Source organism: Lissotriton helveticus, chromosome 3_1 (genome assembly GCF_964261635.1).
Source record: "Lissotriton helveticus chromosome 3_1, aLisHel1.1, whole genome shotgun sequence".
In the NCBI taxonomy this organism is placed as follows: domain Eukaryota; kingdom Metazoa; phylum Chordata; class Amphibia; order Caudata; family Salamandridae; genus Lissotriton; species Lissotriton helveticus.
In genome coordinates, this window is record NC_136061.1 from 467,385,998 (window position 1) to 467,404,254 (window position 18,257).

General features: G+C 44.6%; 1 protein-coding gene across 2 annotated transcripts in view; it reads left to right on the plus strand.

Moving 5' to 3' along the window:
* LOC144822619 (uncharacterized) overlaps positions 1-18,257 on the plus strand; it is a 502,963-nt gene that overhangs the window by 460,147 nt on the left and 24,559 nt on the right. For both annotated transcript variants that reach the window (XM_078680356.1, XM_078680354.1), the window contains one exon: positions 18,080-18,144. Coding sequence is in view for 1 of the 2 variants with exons in the window: in XM_078680354.1 (XP_078536480.1) it covers positions 18,080-18,144 (65 nt within the window). In the remaining variant the exon portion in view is untranslated. The remainder of the gene's footprint in view (positions 1-18,079; positions 18,145-18,257) is intronic.

An 18,257-nucleotide genomic window follows, 5' to 3' on the forward strand; every position in this document is an offset into this window, starting at 1 on the left:
TTGTAATTATTTAACTCATTTTTCCAAGCTGGTCTTTTGTGCACAGGAAATTCCATTCCCAAAGAAGGTTAACAAATGATAGTGAGCAGTAAAATGGTTCATGATTCTACAAGCAGAGGCGAGAGACAAGAGCTCTAAAGCACAGAGCCGTCAGGCAACAGAAAAGAAACATCTTCAGCTGTCTTTGTGCAGTCTTGCATCACTCAAACGTATGTTACCTTTCTTCTGTAATGAAGCTGATATTGATTCATCATAATTGACAATGGGTGCATGCAGCTCTACAGACTGACTCATTGCTTAATCTGCAAAAGCAATAGTAACAGGGCTCTTATCAGAAGGCTGCTGCAGCTTACACCACACACTGCCTCTCCCTTCCCTGCCCCTGATAGTCCCAATACAATTACTAATCAGGACACTCCTACGAGTGTGACAATTCACCCTATTCCGGCCCCCAAAGCTATAAGAATGGTTTTGGGTGGGGCAGTTAATAGTCATTTTAAATTTACATTAAGTTAATAAACTACTGCTGCTGTGCTCCTCTGTATCTTAGACAGACAACACCACCATGTGGCATACTGTTACAAGCCCTGTTGTTAACAAGTGCTGGTGCCAAATACCGGAAACCTCCTGCTCAAATTAAACTCTAGGTGGATCGAACCTGTGGACCACAAGAGGCCACATTTCAGAAAAATAACCATAGTGAAATGACATGAATGTATTGCTATTTAGCACATATCCTGAATTATAGCTGAAATGTATAACAAACTACATGTATGCATCTGTTACACAGTGTAGATCATCCTTAACAACAGATGTTGCGTTTGCCATCCATACATTTCCAGGAATTCGGATAGAATGAAATAGAATGAGCCATTAGCTCTTCATTCATTTATTTATTTATTTATGTATTTATTTATAAGGTTTCATATAGTGCTGGCTATACCCGGATGTATCAGAGCGCTTTACATGGGTATCAGACAAACAAATTGCAGGTTACACTTTTACAAAGGTTAGACAGTTATTAGAGCTTCCAACCAAATCGGCTTCGGAATAGTTTACGACCGAATCAGGGGCAGAACAGAAAGGCCAGTGGGCATGGCAAAGTGCAGAGCGAGTACATGAGAATCTCCACAGGCAAGGGCAGAACAGGAAGGCCAGTGGGCATGGCAAAGTGCAGAGCAAGTACATGAGAATCTGCACAGGGAAGAGTCCAACACAGCAGAGCAACAGGGCCAGTGGGCATGTCAAAGTGCAGAGCGAGTACATGAGAATCTGCACAGGCAAGGGCAGAACAGGAAGGCCAGTGGGAATGGCAAAGTGCAGAGCAAGTACATGAGAATCTGCACAGGGAAGAGTCCAACACAGCAGAGCAACAGGGCCAGTGGGCATGGCAAAATACAGAGCGAGTACATGAGAATCTGCACAAGGAAGCGTCCAACACAGCAGAGCAACAGGGCCAGTGGGCATGTCAAAGTGCAGAGCGAGTACATGAGAATCTGCACAGGCAAGGGCAAAACAGGAAGGCCAGTGGGCATGGCAAAGTGCAGAGCAAGTACATTGGAATCTGCAAAGGGAGTGTGTGCGACTGTACCCTTGCATGAGCAGCAACACAGTCAGGGGGTAACAATGGGCAGAACAGGCCCACCTGTGAGAGAGACATGTGTGTGAGGGGGACCAGCACTCACACTTGGCTGTCAAGCAGACTGGGAGCTGGCTGTGTGTGTCGGGGACAGCAGGAGCACCTGACTGGGGAGAGAGTGGGCCAGGTGAGGTATGGCTATCAGTGGCTTGGCAAGCTGGAGGGCTGCTTCGGCCAGGTGGTGTAGTGGCACGTGGAGGTGGAATCAAGCAGACCTGAGACACAGTGTGGGTGGGAGATGTATGAGGGGTGCCTTTCCACTTCTTGGGGGCTCAAAATGGCTTCCCTGGGATTAATGGGAACTGGTGTTGACACACATGCACACACACCAACAGAGCCGCATCAGGTGCAGACACTGGCACTCCCTCTGGTGACGTGCTGGATCCTGCTGAACGCTTTGTCTGGCTACGGCTCTGGCCCTCCTTCCCCTGTTCGGCATGTGTACCCCCTACAGTGCCCTCCTTCCCCTGTTTGCCAGGTGTACCCCCTACAGTGCCCTCCTTCCCCTGCTTCACTGGGCCTGGAATGGGGGTAGAAGTTGTGGGGGAAAGTGCCTCTGAGCCCTTCCTAGGTGTACCCTTGCCATGCACCACCTCCTCAGTGGGCACATAAACTGCACGCCTTGCTTTGTGCAAAGCTTTAGGGACAGGAGACTCCTTAGCTGGGGATGCCTCTAAGGCATGTGAGTCTGAGGTCTGCTTCTTAGCTTTTTGGGCCTTGCTTTTCCCTGATGGGCTTTTGTCTTTGCATTCTAGGCTGGCTTTGCTCTTCTGTGGGGCTGGTGTCTGCGGGCGGGCCCACTTGGGTTGTTTATGCTGGGTGAGTTGTATGCTCTACCGTGACTGTGACTCATGTGAACCGTGTGAATTCCTTCCCCCTGTCACTTCGGAACTGTACTAAGCTGGCGGAGTTCAGGGGTGCTCTGAAGACCTGGTTATTCAAGCAAGCGCACGGTTAGGATATTGTTTACCATCTGTCTCACTTTAGCGCCATGAAACCCCTGGGTGACCGTGCGCTTGATAAATCCCGAATAACATAACATAACTATCATCAGACGTGGCCACTAACTGGGGTGTGAACAAAGACCCTGGAGCAGGAATGGGAGTATGTGCCTGTTGAAGGGCAGACATCACTGTGGAATACAAAGCGTGGACAGTATGGTGCAGCCCACGCACGACGGAGTGTATGCCGTCCATGTAGGCAACCGCCTGGCCTAATTTATTGTCATGGTCACTGAAGGCATTGAGTAGAGCTGTCTGGCCCACACAGAGCTGGCACAGAAGCTCAACAGACTCAGCAATGAGGGCAGCAGGGGGGACAGGTGCAGGGGCAGCGGTGACAGGTGTGAAGGAAACTCGTCCCCTCTTATTGACACAGACACGGGCAGCACCAGAGGAAGTGGATGGGTGGGTGGGCACTTGCCCCTGTGTGGTAGAAGATGATGCGGATCGCTGACAAAATATCGAATACAAAAATATAGACTTACCAAAATATCGATGCCAAAATATAGAATGCAAAAATATCGAATTCCTATCTACAAACCGGTAAGTACAAAAATATTGATTCAAAAATATTGTTGTAAAAAATATAGTTAGGTAAAATATCGAATTTTCTTAAATGTCTTAAAAAATTGATTTAAGTTATAAAGAAAACATACAATTTTATTTTTTAATACATATATATATACATAAACGTAATATTAATATATAATATATATATACATATATATATTACCACTCCAGTGACTGCAACAGTAGGGAAAACATTGGATAGCGTAGGGGTAAAAATTACTATTCCTACTCCAGTGAGTGCAACAGTAGGGAAAGCATTGGATAGCGTAGGGGTAAAAATTACTATTCCCACTCCAGAGAGTGCAACAGTAGTGAACGCGTTGGATAGTGTAGAGGTAAAAATTTACTATTCGCACTCCAGAGAGTGCAACAGTAAAGAAAGCATTGGATAGCGTAGGGGTAATAATTACTATTCCCATTCCAGAGAGTGCAACAGTAGAGAAAGCGTTGGATAGCATAGGGGTAAAAATTACTATTCCCACTCCAAAGAGTGCAACAGTAGGGAAAGCGTTGAATAACGTAGGGGTAAAAATTACTATTCCCACTCCAGAGAATGCAACAGTAGGGAAAGGGTTGGATAGCGTAGGGGTAAAAATTACAATTCACACTCCAGAGAGTGCAACAGTAGGAAAAGCATTGTATGGCGCAGGGGTAAAAATTACTAATCACACTCTAGAGAGTGCAACAGTAGGGAAAGTAATGCTTTAATATATTATTACAAATTAATTTAATATCAATACCAATAAATATTAATGACAATTAATTATCAATGTAATATTATGTAATAATTAATCAATCAAAAATACAAATAAATATGAGTTATTAAGATTAATTACCTATTCATAATTAATTAACAACTAATTAATTTTCAATGCCAAAAACTAATTAATAATAACAATTAATACCAATTAATAATTAATTAATAGTAAATTAATTATCAATACACAAAAAGTATTTTTAATATGTAATTAATTACAATTAAATTACTTCCCACCCTATTCCCCTATAAACCCACAACCCGCTACAGAAAATAAATTAATACAATTAACATCATTATCAATTAATCAATTAATAAAAATTAATTACCAATTACAAATTAATTACCAATTAACTCAAAATGAATACCAATAAATAAATGTAATTATTTAATTAATTAAAATGACTTCCCACCCTATTCCCTTATAAACCCACAGCCCGCTACAGAAAATAAATTAATAAAATTAACATAATTATCAATTAACCAATTAATAAAATTAATTATCAATTAAAAATTAATTACCAAATAATTCAAAATGAATACCAATAAATAAATAAAATTATTTAATTAATTACAATTAATTTACTTCCCACCCTAAACCCACAACCCGCTACAGAATTAAATTACGCAAAAATTAAATGACATAATATTCATTACTTAAAATAAATTACAAAAATAACATACACTTTTCACACATATACTAACATATAAAACACTTTAAAAATTTGATATGATAAAAAATTCGATATTTTGACTTTCTATATCTTAAAAATCGATATTAAATTACTTACCTTCAATTCAATATTTTTCATCTCTATATCCTGTCCATTCGATATTTTGTCCAGTCTATATTTTGACTTCGATATTTTGTCCATTCGATATTTTCAATTCGATATTTTGTGTAGTTACTTTTAATGCAGTCTCCATTCCCTGTGCCCGCCAACATGGATGCATCCCCGCTGGCATCAGATGGTGTGGTACTTTGTGTCTCAGGCATGGATTCCTCCTGCATACTCCTGTCCCCCTCTGAGGCGCTGGTGACATCTGTGTCACTGGGCTCCTGTGCAGCTGTAGTGCTAGTCTCACCCCCACTGGTGTCCAGCTCCTGTCCCTCCCTGACCACTGGTGAATCTGCATGAGAGAGACATGCAGGGTCAGGTTAGTGGCAGCAACAGGAAAAAACAATGCAATCAATGCAGTACAAAAAAGGTCCAAATCTACCTGTTGCACATAACACTCTGCAATCACAATGCAGCAACTCACTAAATAGACCCCAACAGTGCATGTAACCCTGATTATCTGTCATGACTGAGCCATGTTTAAGGCCACACAGCACAACACCCTGCCCGTGGATGAAGTCTACCAGATACACAACTTGCTCTGCCCACACCTACGGACATGATGGGGCACACCACTTTTGCTACTGACAGACCTGGATTGAACAGGAGGGGACAACCCAGACACTGATTAAAACATGACATTCAACAATGGCAAAGAGCCCATTCCATCCGCCATGTTGTACTCTGGGACCCAAAGACTAGTGCACATTGTTGTCAGATGTCCAGGTATCAACATTCATGGTGCATGCAATGGACACATTCATGACATCACACTGATGTTCACCCCCAATTTGATTCCCCGGACTACCCCAATGGTGAAGAAAGTTGAAGAGGACAACTCAGACTGCAATGGGAATGCACAGCACGGAGGCTTACTTTGGTAAGAACAGTTTGGGCAAATGCATGACACTGGCACATGGCACAGCAGCCACTTACACGACATTGCACCACTCCACCAAAACACATAGGCCAGTGCTGGCACAGGCCCTGTCCACATGCAGCCGCTCCCAGCCAAAGTCATCCTCATCAGATACTCAGCCCTGCCTTGTTGCTGATGCTCCTTCAAACGTGCATCCAGCTCAGGATGAGTCACCACCAAGATGCAACCCATCAGTGGTGTCCAAGGTCATCTCTGCCACATTCTTTGCCAGCCGGCTGATGTCGTCCCACCTCTTGTTTCAGTGGGTGCACCGTCAGTTAGATACCCCCAGAGCTCGCACCTCTGCTGCAATGGCCCTCCGCATGGCTTTACACTGGTGTACCTTGAGCTGCATGCATGGGAGACAAGAGGGGGAAATGATCAGTGACACAGTGTCATGTACCAACATCTGCTTTGCAAGAGGCTGCAGATTCACAAACAAAAGAAAGGCTGCTAAAGAGGAAAGCTTCAACATCTGGAAAGGGACAGGTGACAAAGAAAGGAGCTGGGAAAAGACCTCTAACAGGTGTGTTTTTTACAAAAGGGTGTGAAAAAAACCTCTCTGGGTTTTATTCTTGCAAGTAGAAGGGGCCACCGCCATGTAGTACTGGATGTATAAAGGGGGATGTGTAGACATTATTGTGGTGGGGTGCCTGTGGGTAGTGTAAGCAGCTTATACAGGTTCTTTATTTTTTCTAATAAACATTTTTTTATCTTACATTCTAAGAGCCGTTCAAAAGAACACCGATGAAAATACGTGTAAGGTCAAGAGGTCCGCGAAACCATTAAGGGACATAACAAAGGCAGCTCAGAATGCGGAGCCCGCCCCAAAATGTGTGAGTAGGCATGTACACAAGGACCGTCTCTGCACATACTACACACACATACAACAGAGAACCGGCACTGATGTGAAATGTCAAATCAAGCCCTCCTCTAACATGTTGAACACTCCTACAGGAATGTCTATTCTACACAGGGAGGGGCAGACGTGCTTACAAGCCCAGACAACATAATGCCTGTTCGGTGTAAAAGTGATGCTGCAAATCTGAACCCTCTCCATGCCTCAAAAGGGAGTCCCCTCTCAAACAAATTCCCCCTTAACAAGAAGCCAAGGGATCCGGAACCCCAACCATGTCCTTTAAACCTCAAGAAGATGCCTGGAGGCACAGCGGAAGATACTGCAAATGGTTGACCAGTGTAAAAGGGTGATCCTCCAAAAGTGTCAAGCAACAGTGGCCGACATCTGGAGTAGCCCTGCATGACTAGTCCTACGCTGTCCCCTAAAGAACCACCATGCTGGGTATTAATAAAAGGACACACAAATCAAAATATAGCAGTAAGGTCCATGTTGTATTCTATGTCGCCCTGCCTCGGGCCGTGGAACGTGGAATCGGGAATCATGCATTGCATGCAGTCGATTCCAGATTCCCACCATTCCGACTAGGCGGTTGCTGAGGCAGGAGGTTATATACTTCCTTCAAAGCTTCAATAAATCCTGCTGTTCATTACTCACCTGGTCTCCGGTGTCCGATCCATCTACAATATTTTGGCGACGATTCTGCGAACCCCTTCTTCTGCTGCCTGCCCTCTGCCATCGCGTTTTCCCTGCGGCTGGTGCTGGACTCAAGAGTGCCTTTGAGGGCTCCTTCAGCGACTCGGCGGCTCATCCCTGAACTTCACTGCTGCTGTCCTGATGGTGCCGTGAGTCTGCGCTTGTCTTTGTTTTCTTTAAAAAGAAATAAATTACCCCAGTCAACAGTCCGTTACGGCCTTCCTCGAGCCCTTGTTGCTAGGCACCGCGAGACATCGCGGGCACCTCTACTCGAGCTGCTGCTCCTTAGTCACGCGCGCATCACGTCACTACGTCTCCTAACAGCACGCACGGCGGCCATTTTCTACAGCTTTCATTTTGCCAACCACGACAAGCACTTTTTATGCCAACCACGACGCAATCCACGTTTAGAACCATTTTAACTGCATTTCTCACTGTGGAAATTAAAGGATATGGCACAAGCTACTTTGACCATCAGTCATCGTGTATTTCTTGGAAGTTTACAAAACATTTGGAGTATTAAAAAATAGGAAATAATAAAAAAATAAAAAAATTTATTAATATGTCCGATCCATCTACAATAGTCCACACGGTACTGACAAAATCCCAGCGCTTCTTACGCTTGCTCAAGCATAGAAAGTACATGGAACCTCTCAAACAAAGTCATACAGTTTCACAAACAGCCCCTGAATCACATACACCAGCACCATATACCAGGCATTACATAAGTTCAGGAGAGAACATCCCTAAGGAGTGCAATTGAAGGGTTCAAGGGGTAGAGCGCCAAAGCGCCAACACCAGGAACACTTAGAAGGTCCGAGGGCTGGGCCTGTAGCAGAGGCCTCTATAAGCACATCACCCCCATGCACAAACCATACTGTCCAGATAGGAGGGGGTAGGCTACCTAGTAAAGCATGATCCCGTAAAAAACTAAAGTGGGCTAATAGCGCTAAGCAGCTGAGGTGTTTAATAAGTAAACTAAAGAAAGCCATAATATGCTCAACACGCCCACTTAAAAGACCTCCAGATCCCTTGCTAAATCAAAATACCCAAAATTATACACCAGCAAACTCCCACACAAGTTGAGGAGTCAGAGACCCTGTTCTTAGAGAGCCTTAGAAGCTACACTCGTACTTTAGAGAGATTTAATGCTACCGAACACTATGGAGAGTTCAGGTTTATTAACCTACACCAGATAAGGTCCTCCACTCATAGGGTTTTAGCTGTACATCAGGCGGTGCAAACACTCATAGAAAGGTTTTTATGCAATGTGGGGCCTAATGATTTTTTCCAGTTACGCTTCCAGGGGCCGGGTATTAACAGTCCTTTGTTCACCAAATGAAGGTCCCTCGATGTGTTTGATGCCATGGAATTTTTAGAAAATCTCTTGAGGCTTTCACAGAGTAAGGCTGAACTAGTCGCCTATGGCACTTTCAGAGTCATAGCCCTCATTGTATGGGGTTGTGGAGGGTTATGTACAGCTCTTTAAAGAGCGTCCTATACAGCAAGATAACTGGTAAGAAACAATGTTGTTTGATCAACTTTAACAACAGAGCATCCAACACCTGTCTGGCGGCCAGAATCGTGGGTTAGCTCATGGGGCGCAACGCCAGCGACTCTGCCTTCCTATCTAGAGCAGCTGAAGCCAAGAGATACTTCAAATACCTCCAGACCGCATGGATGGCTTTGGCGACATAGGTATTTTGCCGTTACAGGTGAAAGTTCTTCATCACAACGGTACTTGGAAGTACTTTACAACCGGGAGCATGTAAAAAAATAAGACTGTATTAGTCCTTCACCACGAAAATCACTTTTACAGTATCCTGAACCTTAAACGTTTTCTGGGAGTCAAGTGCGTGTGCACACATTGCGACCATATATACAACAATAAGGCACATCATCAGTGTGAAATACACTGTAAAATGTGTCAGAGGGACGGGTGTGTCATAGACGTCGCCCTGAAGGTGAGGTGCCATAAGTGTAAGATGTTTTGTCGCTCTCAAGACTGCTTGAGCACACACCGCAAAGCTGGTAAATGCAGCCCTAAAATGGATTGCCAAGAGTGCGGCCGGTATGTGGCGACAGATCACAAATGCAAAGGCATGAAATGCCCGAGGTGCCAGACTCCATGTAGGGTAGGGATTGTACACCGTTGTTACATGGTTAAGGGCAGACCCGCGACCAAAACCGAAGATTACGTTGTTTTTGATATAGAGTGCACACAAGAGACGGTGGAACACCAACCTATCTATAATTACGCCCACAATTTAACTTCCGATGACTGCTGGGAGCTTGAGGGGCGAAGGTGAGTTGGTGATTTCCTTAATACATTCATTCATTCCAAATTGAAAGGGTAGAAAATGTTGGCCCATCACTCAAAAGCATAGGACTTGTTCTGTATTTCTGTTTTTTTCTTTTATTCAGTGTTATGTTATTATGTGGCAGCCTTCCTTCTCCAATAAAAGCGCCGGGACACTCTTTTTGAGTAGCCGTGCGCTATATAAAAGAATAAATAACATAACATAACATAACATAACTCATTCTTTATTTTACAAACTATGATTCATGAAAAGGTGCAAGTAGAACTCATCACGCAAGGTTCAAAGCTGATGATGTTAATGGCTGGCTAGTTACAAATATGGTTCATAGACACCCTGAATTTCCTACCCATGAAATTGAGCAAGCTGACAAAAGACTTTTGTTTCCCCGGGTGTAAAGGTTATTATTTTCCACACTTTTTTAACACCTGGGGGAACCAGAATTATGTGAGGCCCATGCTGCCTCCGGACAGCTTTGGGGTTGAATATGTGAAGCAAGCTGAGAAAGAGAGCTTTCTACAGTGGTACTCTGTAAACCGTGAAAAGGAGTTTAATTTTCAAACTGAGTTGAAAGCCTATTGCCAGGCCGATGTAATGATCCTGCGACAAGCATGCAACCTCTTCAGATACGTTGTGGTGTCTATTACTAAGAAAGTCAGGGTCCTGAAACCCAAGATGTCTCAAATGACTAAGAAAGTCAGGGTATTGAAACCCAAGACTCCTCAAATGACAAAGGCGGTCGAATACATAGACCCTTTTCAAAACATCACAGTGGCCTCCATGTGTATGTTCATCTACAAACACATGTTTTTAAGACCACAAAGTATCGCTCTTGTGCCGTCAGACCTCTATAATGGTAAACATAATTGTTATTCAACTCCTTCTATCCAATGGCGCATGTGCGTCTCTGAGAAGGAAGACATACATATTCAGCACGCCTTTCAGGGTAGTGAATACCGCCTGGGTCCCTATTACCTGGATGGGTACACTATAATTAAGGGAGAACCAACGGCCTTTGAATACAACAGCTGTTTTTACCACGGCTGTCCTCAGTGTTACAAACCCAAGTTTAACATACTCATGGGTGCCAAATTTGAACACTTACACTGACGTACTCTGCTGAGGGCCTAGTATGTAAGGTATACCCTTAAGGACACCCCACGATCATATATAGAGACTTTACGCCCCTTTCCTAAAACTTTGGTTTACTCAAATGTGAAATGTATCCTCCAAGGCAGCTTTACTTTCAAGTGTTACCATACAGAGTCAATGGTAAGCTGATGTTCCCCCTCTGTTGAACATGCGTGGTGTTTAAAGAGCTCGGTGGTTGTAGTCACACCAAAGAACAAAGATGCTCACAGGGACCTGGTGCAGCATCGAGGTCCAAGCTGCCTTAGAGAAAGGCTGTAGACTCGGGAGAGTACACAAGGGGTGGCATTTTAAGAGGGCCACAACACGCTTCTTTTCACGCTACATTAGTTTGTATCTCAGAGACAAACAGGAGGCTTCAGGATATCCCAATTGGTGTACTAGTCAAGATACAAAGCAGAAATACATTGAGACTAGCACACTCACAAGGGTATACATTTACGCCTACGTCCCCATTTGATAGAGGTCAACCCTGCCCGCCGACAGTTAGCCAAACTCTACCTCAACTCCGTATGGGGAAAATTTGCACAGCATACAAACATGTCAAATACGACCTTAATAACAGATCCTGATGAACTGTTTAAGTACCTTTCTGCCCCTTATTACGAGGTGTGCAGCTGTAAGTTGACGAGACCGAGGCTGTGTGTTGGAAATACACAAAAGTGTACCCACAATGTGTAACAACATAAACATCTTCATAGCATGCTTCAAGACCGCACATGCCCATCTAGAGCTTTACATGGTTATGGTTAAACTCCAGGACTGCTGCCTGTATCATGATACCGACTCTGTGATTTTTCTGAGTAAACCAGGGGATGAAGATACTCCTCTTAGGGATTATCTAGGAAATTTGAAAAGCAAACTCGAGAATGATAAACATATAATAGAATATACCTCAGCCGGACCTATGACATACTTGTACAAAACAAACACCAACAAAGTGTGCATGAAGGTCAAAGGTATAACATTAAATGTCAGCAACACCCTAAAAATTAATGTTGACAAACTGAAGGATCTGGTGCATGAATACTCTGCATCGGCCAATCGTGAAAATGATAAAACCATAGTTGTTAACCAACCATGCATAGACAGAGCCAAAAAGAAGTGGAAAATAACAACCCAGCCCCTACATAAAACCTTCCATGTTGTTTCTGACAAAAGGGTCCTGACTACGGACTATAAAACACTGCTGTACGGTTATTAGGTGCATTAGAGCCAGCACCACCAGCACTATGGACACCAGACTACAGCATCGGTTCTCCTGTGTGTTAGCAGGGACATAAAACTGTGGTAAAAGCTACTTTATCTAAAAGCTCTTAGAAAATGCTACCGGTGCTTTATCCCAAACATCTAATAACATTGTGTGACTATATTGGTGCTGGCAAGATCTTTATATCGGCCTGTCCAGCAGCTTCCCTCGTATCAGATTTATAGAAGGTATACCTGATAATCTCAACGATGATGAGCTGCTACCCCCAACCCTTGTAAACATGGTAATTGTCGATGACCTTATGCGTGAAAGTGATGACCATCCTGAGCTAGAGCAAGCTTTTTCTCAGTATTCACACCATCGCAATCTAAGCATGTGCTACAATGTGCAGAACTTGTTTTATAAGGGTAAGAACAGTCACTCTATATCACTCAATGCCTCAAACCTAGTTTTATTTAAAAATCCTTGTGACAAACAGCAAATATCCATCATAGCTAAGCAGAGGTACCCGGGAAACACACACTTCTTCATGCAGGCCTTTAACGACGCTACAACAAAACCCCACGGCTACATGCTGGCCGACTTAAAAAATAACACTCTAGTAGACTACAGATTGAGGGACGATATTTTTCCCCCTGACCTCCCAGTCACCTACATCCCAAAGACTAAGTCCGAGCCTATAAAAAGCAGCACCGAAGACCTTTAGAGACATTTGTAGCCCGGCCCTTATAGCCCATGTGTTGACCATGTCTGACCGCCTCCGCCACAATTTGGCCCTCCTGAAAATGTTGGTTACAGCCATTCCCCAGCACCTAAAGGCCCTCCTCTGCACTGCTTCTGACGATTTAGTGGCAGCCATATCAGAAATAGCCCTAAACACCCTAAAAGGAAATGTTCCTATATCAAAGAGCCAGTTACAGATGTTGAAGAAGAAGCAACATCTTATCAAGAAGCTCAGTAATAAAAGGGTCTCATTCATTACCAAGAAGAAACTGGTGAATTATTCTGTGGATTTTATAGGCTCATTGCTGGGCATAGCTATACCCATAATTACAAGCCACCTCTCGGCACAGTGATGGAGTACGCTGCAAAAATGTATTTGGTTCCTAGACAACAGTTGGAGAAACTGGGCTCTTCTGCGGACAATGCCTGGGATATACGGCGAAATGAGACTCTACGACTGGGTGCAGAAATTAAAGACATTTTGAACCGGACTGATCTAAACCCGTACGACAAAGCTACCCTTTACACCAGCACCCTTAAAAATATTCTAACCTACTACAAGCAGTGGGATACCCAAAAAATAAGCTAACTTTGTATGGCCCGGACTCTGAACAGCCCGCAGCGCCGGCGCCTGCTACACATCCCCGCCAGCCGCAGCCGGCCCAGACCACTTCATTGAATATCTTTGTTGATAACCTCCTAAAAAATATAAGTCAGAGGCACAGGGGGGCCGTGCAAATGCTGATGAGTAAACTAGCCACTTCTAATGACCTAACATTGTGGAATGAATGATGTGAATTTCTCTATTAAGGGGCAGCCGGTTGTTGGTTCACACATGTACGTTCTAGTCAAAGTTCTCACTCACCCGACCCTAACGCGTCAAAATGCTCCTAGAAGTTGGGAGCAGTTTCTATGAGCAGCCGCTGAACTCAACATCCCTTCCACACTTGTGGGTAATAACGACCACCGCTGTATGCTTGAAAGTTTGAAGGCAAAAACAACAGTTGATGGACAGAATGCAGAACAATGTCATACATTCACCCCAGTACAGAGATGTGGGCCTAAATCCATCGTTTTTGTGCACTCCACACCACCCCAGTTCAGACATGGACATATGCAAATCAGCCTTGACCCTGTGCCTCATGGGAACAGTCCAGCCTGAACTGCCAAGCCAGGTCTTTCCTGGACCGGAATCAAGCATCCTAGGACTGGTGTCTGGCTATCAGCCGTCTTCAGCCAGGATAGCTTGACTCCAGTGGTGTGGAGAGCATGGTACTCACGTCTGAGCATAACCATACCACTCGGGGTGACAAATGCAAAAACAACAGTTGATGGATAGAATGCAGCACAGTGTCATACATTCACCCCAGTACAGAGATCTGGGCCTAAATCCATTTTTTTTTGCACTCCACACCACCCCAGTTCAGACATGGCCATATGCAAATCAGCCTTGACCCTGTGCCTCATGGGAACAGTCCAGCCTGAACTGCCAAACCATGTCTTTCCTGGACCGGAATCAAGCATCCTAGGACCGGTGTCTGGCTATCAGCCGTCTGCAACCAGGATAGCTTGACTCCAGTGATGTGGAGAGCATGGTACTCATGTCTGAGCATACCCATCCCACTCGGGGTGACAAATGCAAAAACAACAGTTGATGGATAGAATGCAGCACAATGTCATACATTCACCCCAGTACAGAGATCTGGGCCTAAATCCATCGTTTTTTTGCACTCCACACCACCCCAGTTCAGACATGGACATATGCAAATCAGCCTTGACCCTGTGCCTCATAGGAACAGTCCAGCCCGAACTGCCAAGCCATGTCTTTCCTGGACCGGAATCAAGCAACCTTGGACCGGTTTCTGGCTATCAGCCGTCTTCAGCCAGGATAGCTTGACTCCAGTGGTGTGGGCAGCATGGGACTCACGTCTGAGCATACCCATCCCACTCGGGGTGACAAATGCAAAAACAACAGTTGATGGACAGAATGCAGAACAATGTCATACAATCACCTCAGTACAGAGATCTGGGCCTAAATCCTTCGTTTTTTTTTGCACTCCACACTACCCCAGTTCAGACATGGCCATATGAAAATCAGCCTTGACCCTGTGCCTCATGGGAACAGTCCAGCCCGAACTGCTAAGCCATGTCTTTCCTGGACCGGAATGCCTGAACTCAGAATGTTGGGAGAGGTGTGGCGCCGTGGCCAGGGCGACTGACGCTGAAATCTGGGGATCAGGGTTCGATCCCCGGCTCCGGCGGTAGGTAAGCCCAGCACCATGTGACTATGGGCAATAGCTTGCTTAATCTTCCCGACGGCCCCCAGCGCCTAGAGACCCTTACGGGTGATTGTGCGCTTTACAAATGTGGATTATTATTATTATTATAAATGTTAAAGTGCATCTTTTAGTGAGGGTGATTTTTACATTCCGTGTTTGAAAATACCACTTTTAGAAAGTAGGTATTCTCTTGCCTAACCACCCAGTGTGCCTCTGCTAGGTTTGTCTATTGCATGTCTGGCTTTTGGATGACAGGGTCTGGAGAGGGGCGGTGGCTCCAGAAGTCTGATGAGTCAGGGCTGGGCTGAATAGGCCTGGTCTGCATTTGGAGTAGTGGGAGGAATAGCACCTGCACCTGAACAGGGTTGTGCCTGCCTTCCACAATAAGAGCTCCGCCCCCCTGTGGTGGGCCTGGAGGCAGGGCTCACACTGACAATGGACGTTGTTGTGCACTGGCAAAGTGCCCCAGAGAACTGGTTATGGCTGGGTACGGATACTCTCTGCCTTCAGAGATCAAAAGATTTTTGTATATAAATAGAAGGGCTCAGAACCCAGACTTTTAGATCATTCCTGGGAAATCAAGGGGAACCTTAGCCAAGGAGAAGAGCTGGATAAGCTGATAAGGAACACTGCCTCTGTGCTATCTGGGGTTGGCCTGCAGTGGCTGCTTGCTGCCAAGGAAATGAGGAAAATGACTTTGCTGTTTGCTTTGTCACATGCTTGAAGAAACGATCTCCAAGGGCTTAAAACTGAGCTTGCCTCCTATTCTGGATGTCTCAGGGACACAAATACTTCACCACCAGCTCCCCTGAATGTCCTTGCTGGGAATTCCAACCTGCATAGAGGTGCCTGCTCCTTTTTAGGACAAATAGAGACTGTTTGTCGCTGGAGCTGGAAAATTGATGCAACATCGAATAAGCGTGTCGCATGCGCACCTGTTTTCCAACACATCGCTGAAGAAACCATCTCAGCCCTTGCCGAGGCACGAGAAATCGCAGCCTGATGCATCAGGTGCAGCGATCCCTGAAGTCTGACATCATCACACTGATCCCAACGCAAGCCTGCTGTGCAGCTGCATGAAATCACGCATCGTATCGGATCAACGCATCGCATCGAGGTTCCAAGACTGTTGAATCGTTGGAGGGCGCAGTAAGAAACAAGCACTTTAACTTCCCACGCAGTAGGAAAATTACTCATCACCTCCTCTTCGGTAAGGTACCAACGCATCAACTCCCAGGCGCTGCAGTAAGGAACCGACACTTCACCTCTCCCGGAGCAAGGGATCAACGCATACCCTTCCCTGAGTATAAGAACCGACACTTCACCTTATCGGCGGCCATTCTGTGTGTGTTGCATGACGCATCTAAGGTACCTTTGAGAAAAGTGTTGCATTTACAGCTTGCATTGAACTGACCTACTTCTACCATCTTAAATTCCTATTTTCATTACTGTATTGTGGATTTTTGTCATTTGCTCTTGTTTTGTTTTGGTTTAGACAAAGATTTACTTATTTATCTAAACTGGTGTGCTGTCCATTTGTAGTGTATTCACTGTATAACTGTATCTATACTACTATTATAAATGAAGAACTTTGAACCTTTGAGGCGGGTAAACTCGGGAGCCACAGCGCCAATCCACACACCAGATACATCGTTGTAATCGTCAGGGTGTGCAGATGGACATAGGCTATATAAACGTAATAAATATACGTTATTGAAAAAATTGACAGAAAAAAAAGTAGTCCCTTGGAAGAAGCGCCGGCCGCGATGTGCGTGCCGGCCGTGAGGAGCGGCATCCAGGAGCGAGAGGAGGACCAGCAGACATGGCGCGGGGAGGAGCGGCGGACAGGCGGTGAGGAGCGGCGGACAGGCGGTGAGGAGCGGCGGAAAGGCAGGGAGGAGCAGTGAGCGGCGGATGAGGTAGGTTATTTATTTATTTTTTCAGGAGCGGTGAGGAGCGGAAAAATGAAGCAAAAATGAAAATCGTGAGCAAGAGGAAACAAACGGAGCATTACAAAAGTGAGCCAAACGGTGCATTACTGGAGGAAAAAGTTACGTGTGCAGGTTACAAAAGCGTACATCGTGAGCAAGAGGAAACAAACGGAGCATTACAGAAGTGAGCCAAACGGTGCATTACAGGAGTTAAAAGTTACGTTTGCAGGTTACAAAAGCGTAGAAAGTAAACATAGAGGTATAGGAGGAAAAAGTGACGTGTGCAGGTAGCAAGGGGATGCAAACGGAGCATTAAAAAAGTTAGCCAAACGGTGCATTACAGGAAGAAAAAGTTACGTATGCAGGTTACAAAAATGTACAAAGTAAACATAGAGATATAATACTGCAATATATGGAGGAAGGCTCCGGGGGACCCACGGACAACGTCGGGGCGGGCGGGGGCCCTGAAGCCTAATTGCTCCCGGACAACGTCGGGACGGGCTGCTAGTATGTTCATAACTGCTTTACATTCTACCTCTGAGATAAACCTGTCTGCTCGTGCCAAGGTACCAAGGGGGTATTTTGGTATTTTGGGATCACGTGGTGGAGTACTCATTTACATCATGCAGAAACTGGTCCGGGGAGTAAAAAGAGGTTTGTTTGCCGCATTGAACAACCAGATTGATGCACGGACCCAGAGTTAAAGAACTACATGAAATCAATTATGGTAAGCCTCCTGGAACAAACAGGAATAGCGAGCCTTACCGATAAAGAACGGGAGGTATAATTTAGTATTCTCACTTCCTTTCAGGTTACGATTTCCCAGCTGAATTTTAAATTAATGCGGGAAGTTGCTTAACTCCCCATACAAGCCTATGCTGATCAAATCCAACAGCAGCTATATTTTCAACATGAATGAAATGATAATCGCAATTCCTGAAACAATATACCTTATAAAAATCTATAATATAATTATGTATATATGTTTTTTTATGATAGGTTTTTATCCAAATAATAAGATTACCAAACTTGGTATTTATGCACAGCATATTGAACAACCAAAAAGGTTCTTAACTTGAAATGTATGAAACAGGTGTGCCATTGCTAAATGGACTAATGTAGAGAAATTGTCAAGTGATTAAGTCGTAGTCCATCCTTATTTACGTTATTGATTTTCATTCTTTATATGCAGGTCATAGGTGACTATGCAGACAAGTTGCGCCTGATGAAAAAGGGTGCCTTATCAAGTTTTTACTGGTGAGTGAATAACCAGAACTATTAAGCAGGAAACAAAAATAATAGTTGCGGCTGCTAGGATAAATAAATGGTGATAGTATGAATGATGTCTTTTAAACTATTTGGGGTGAGCC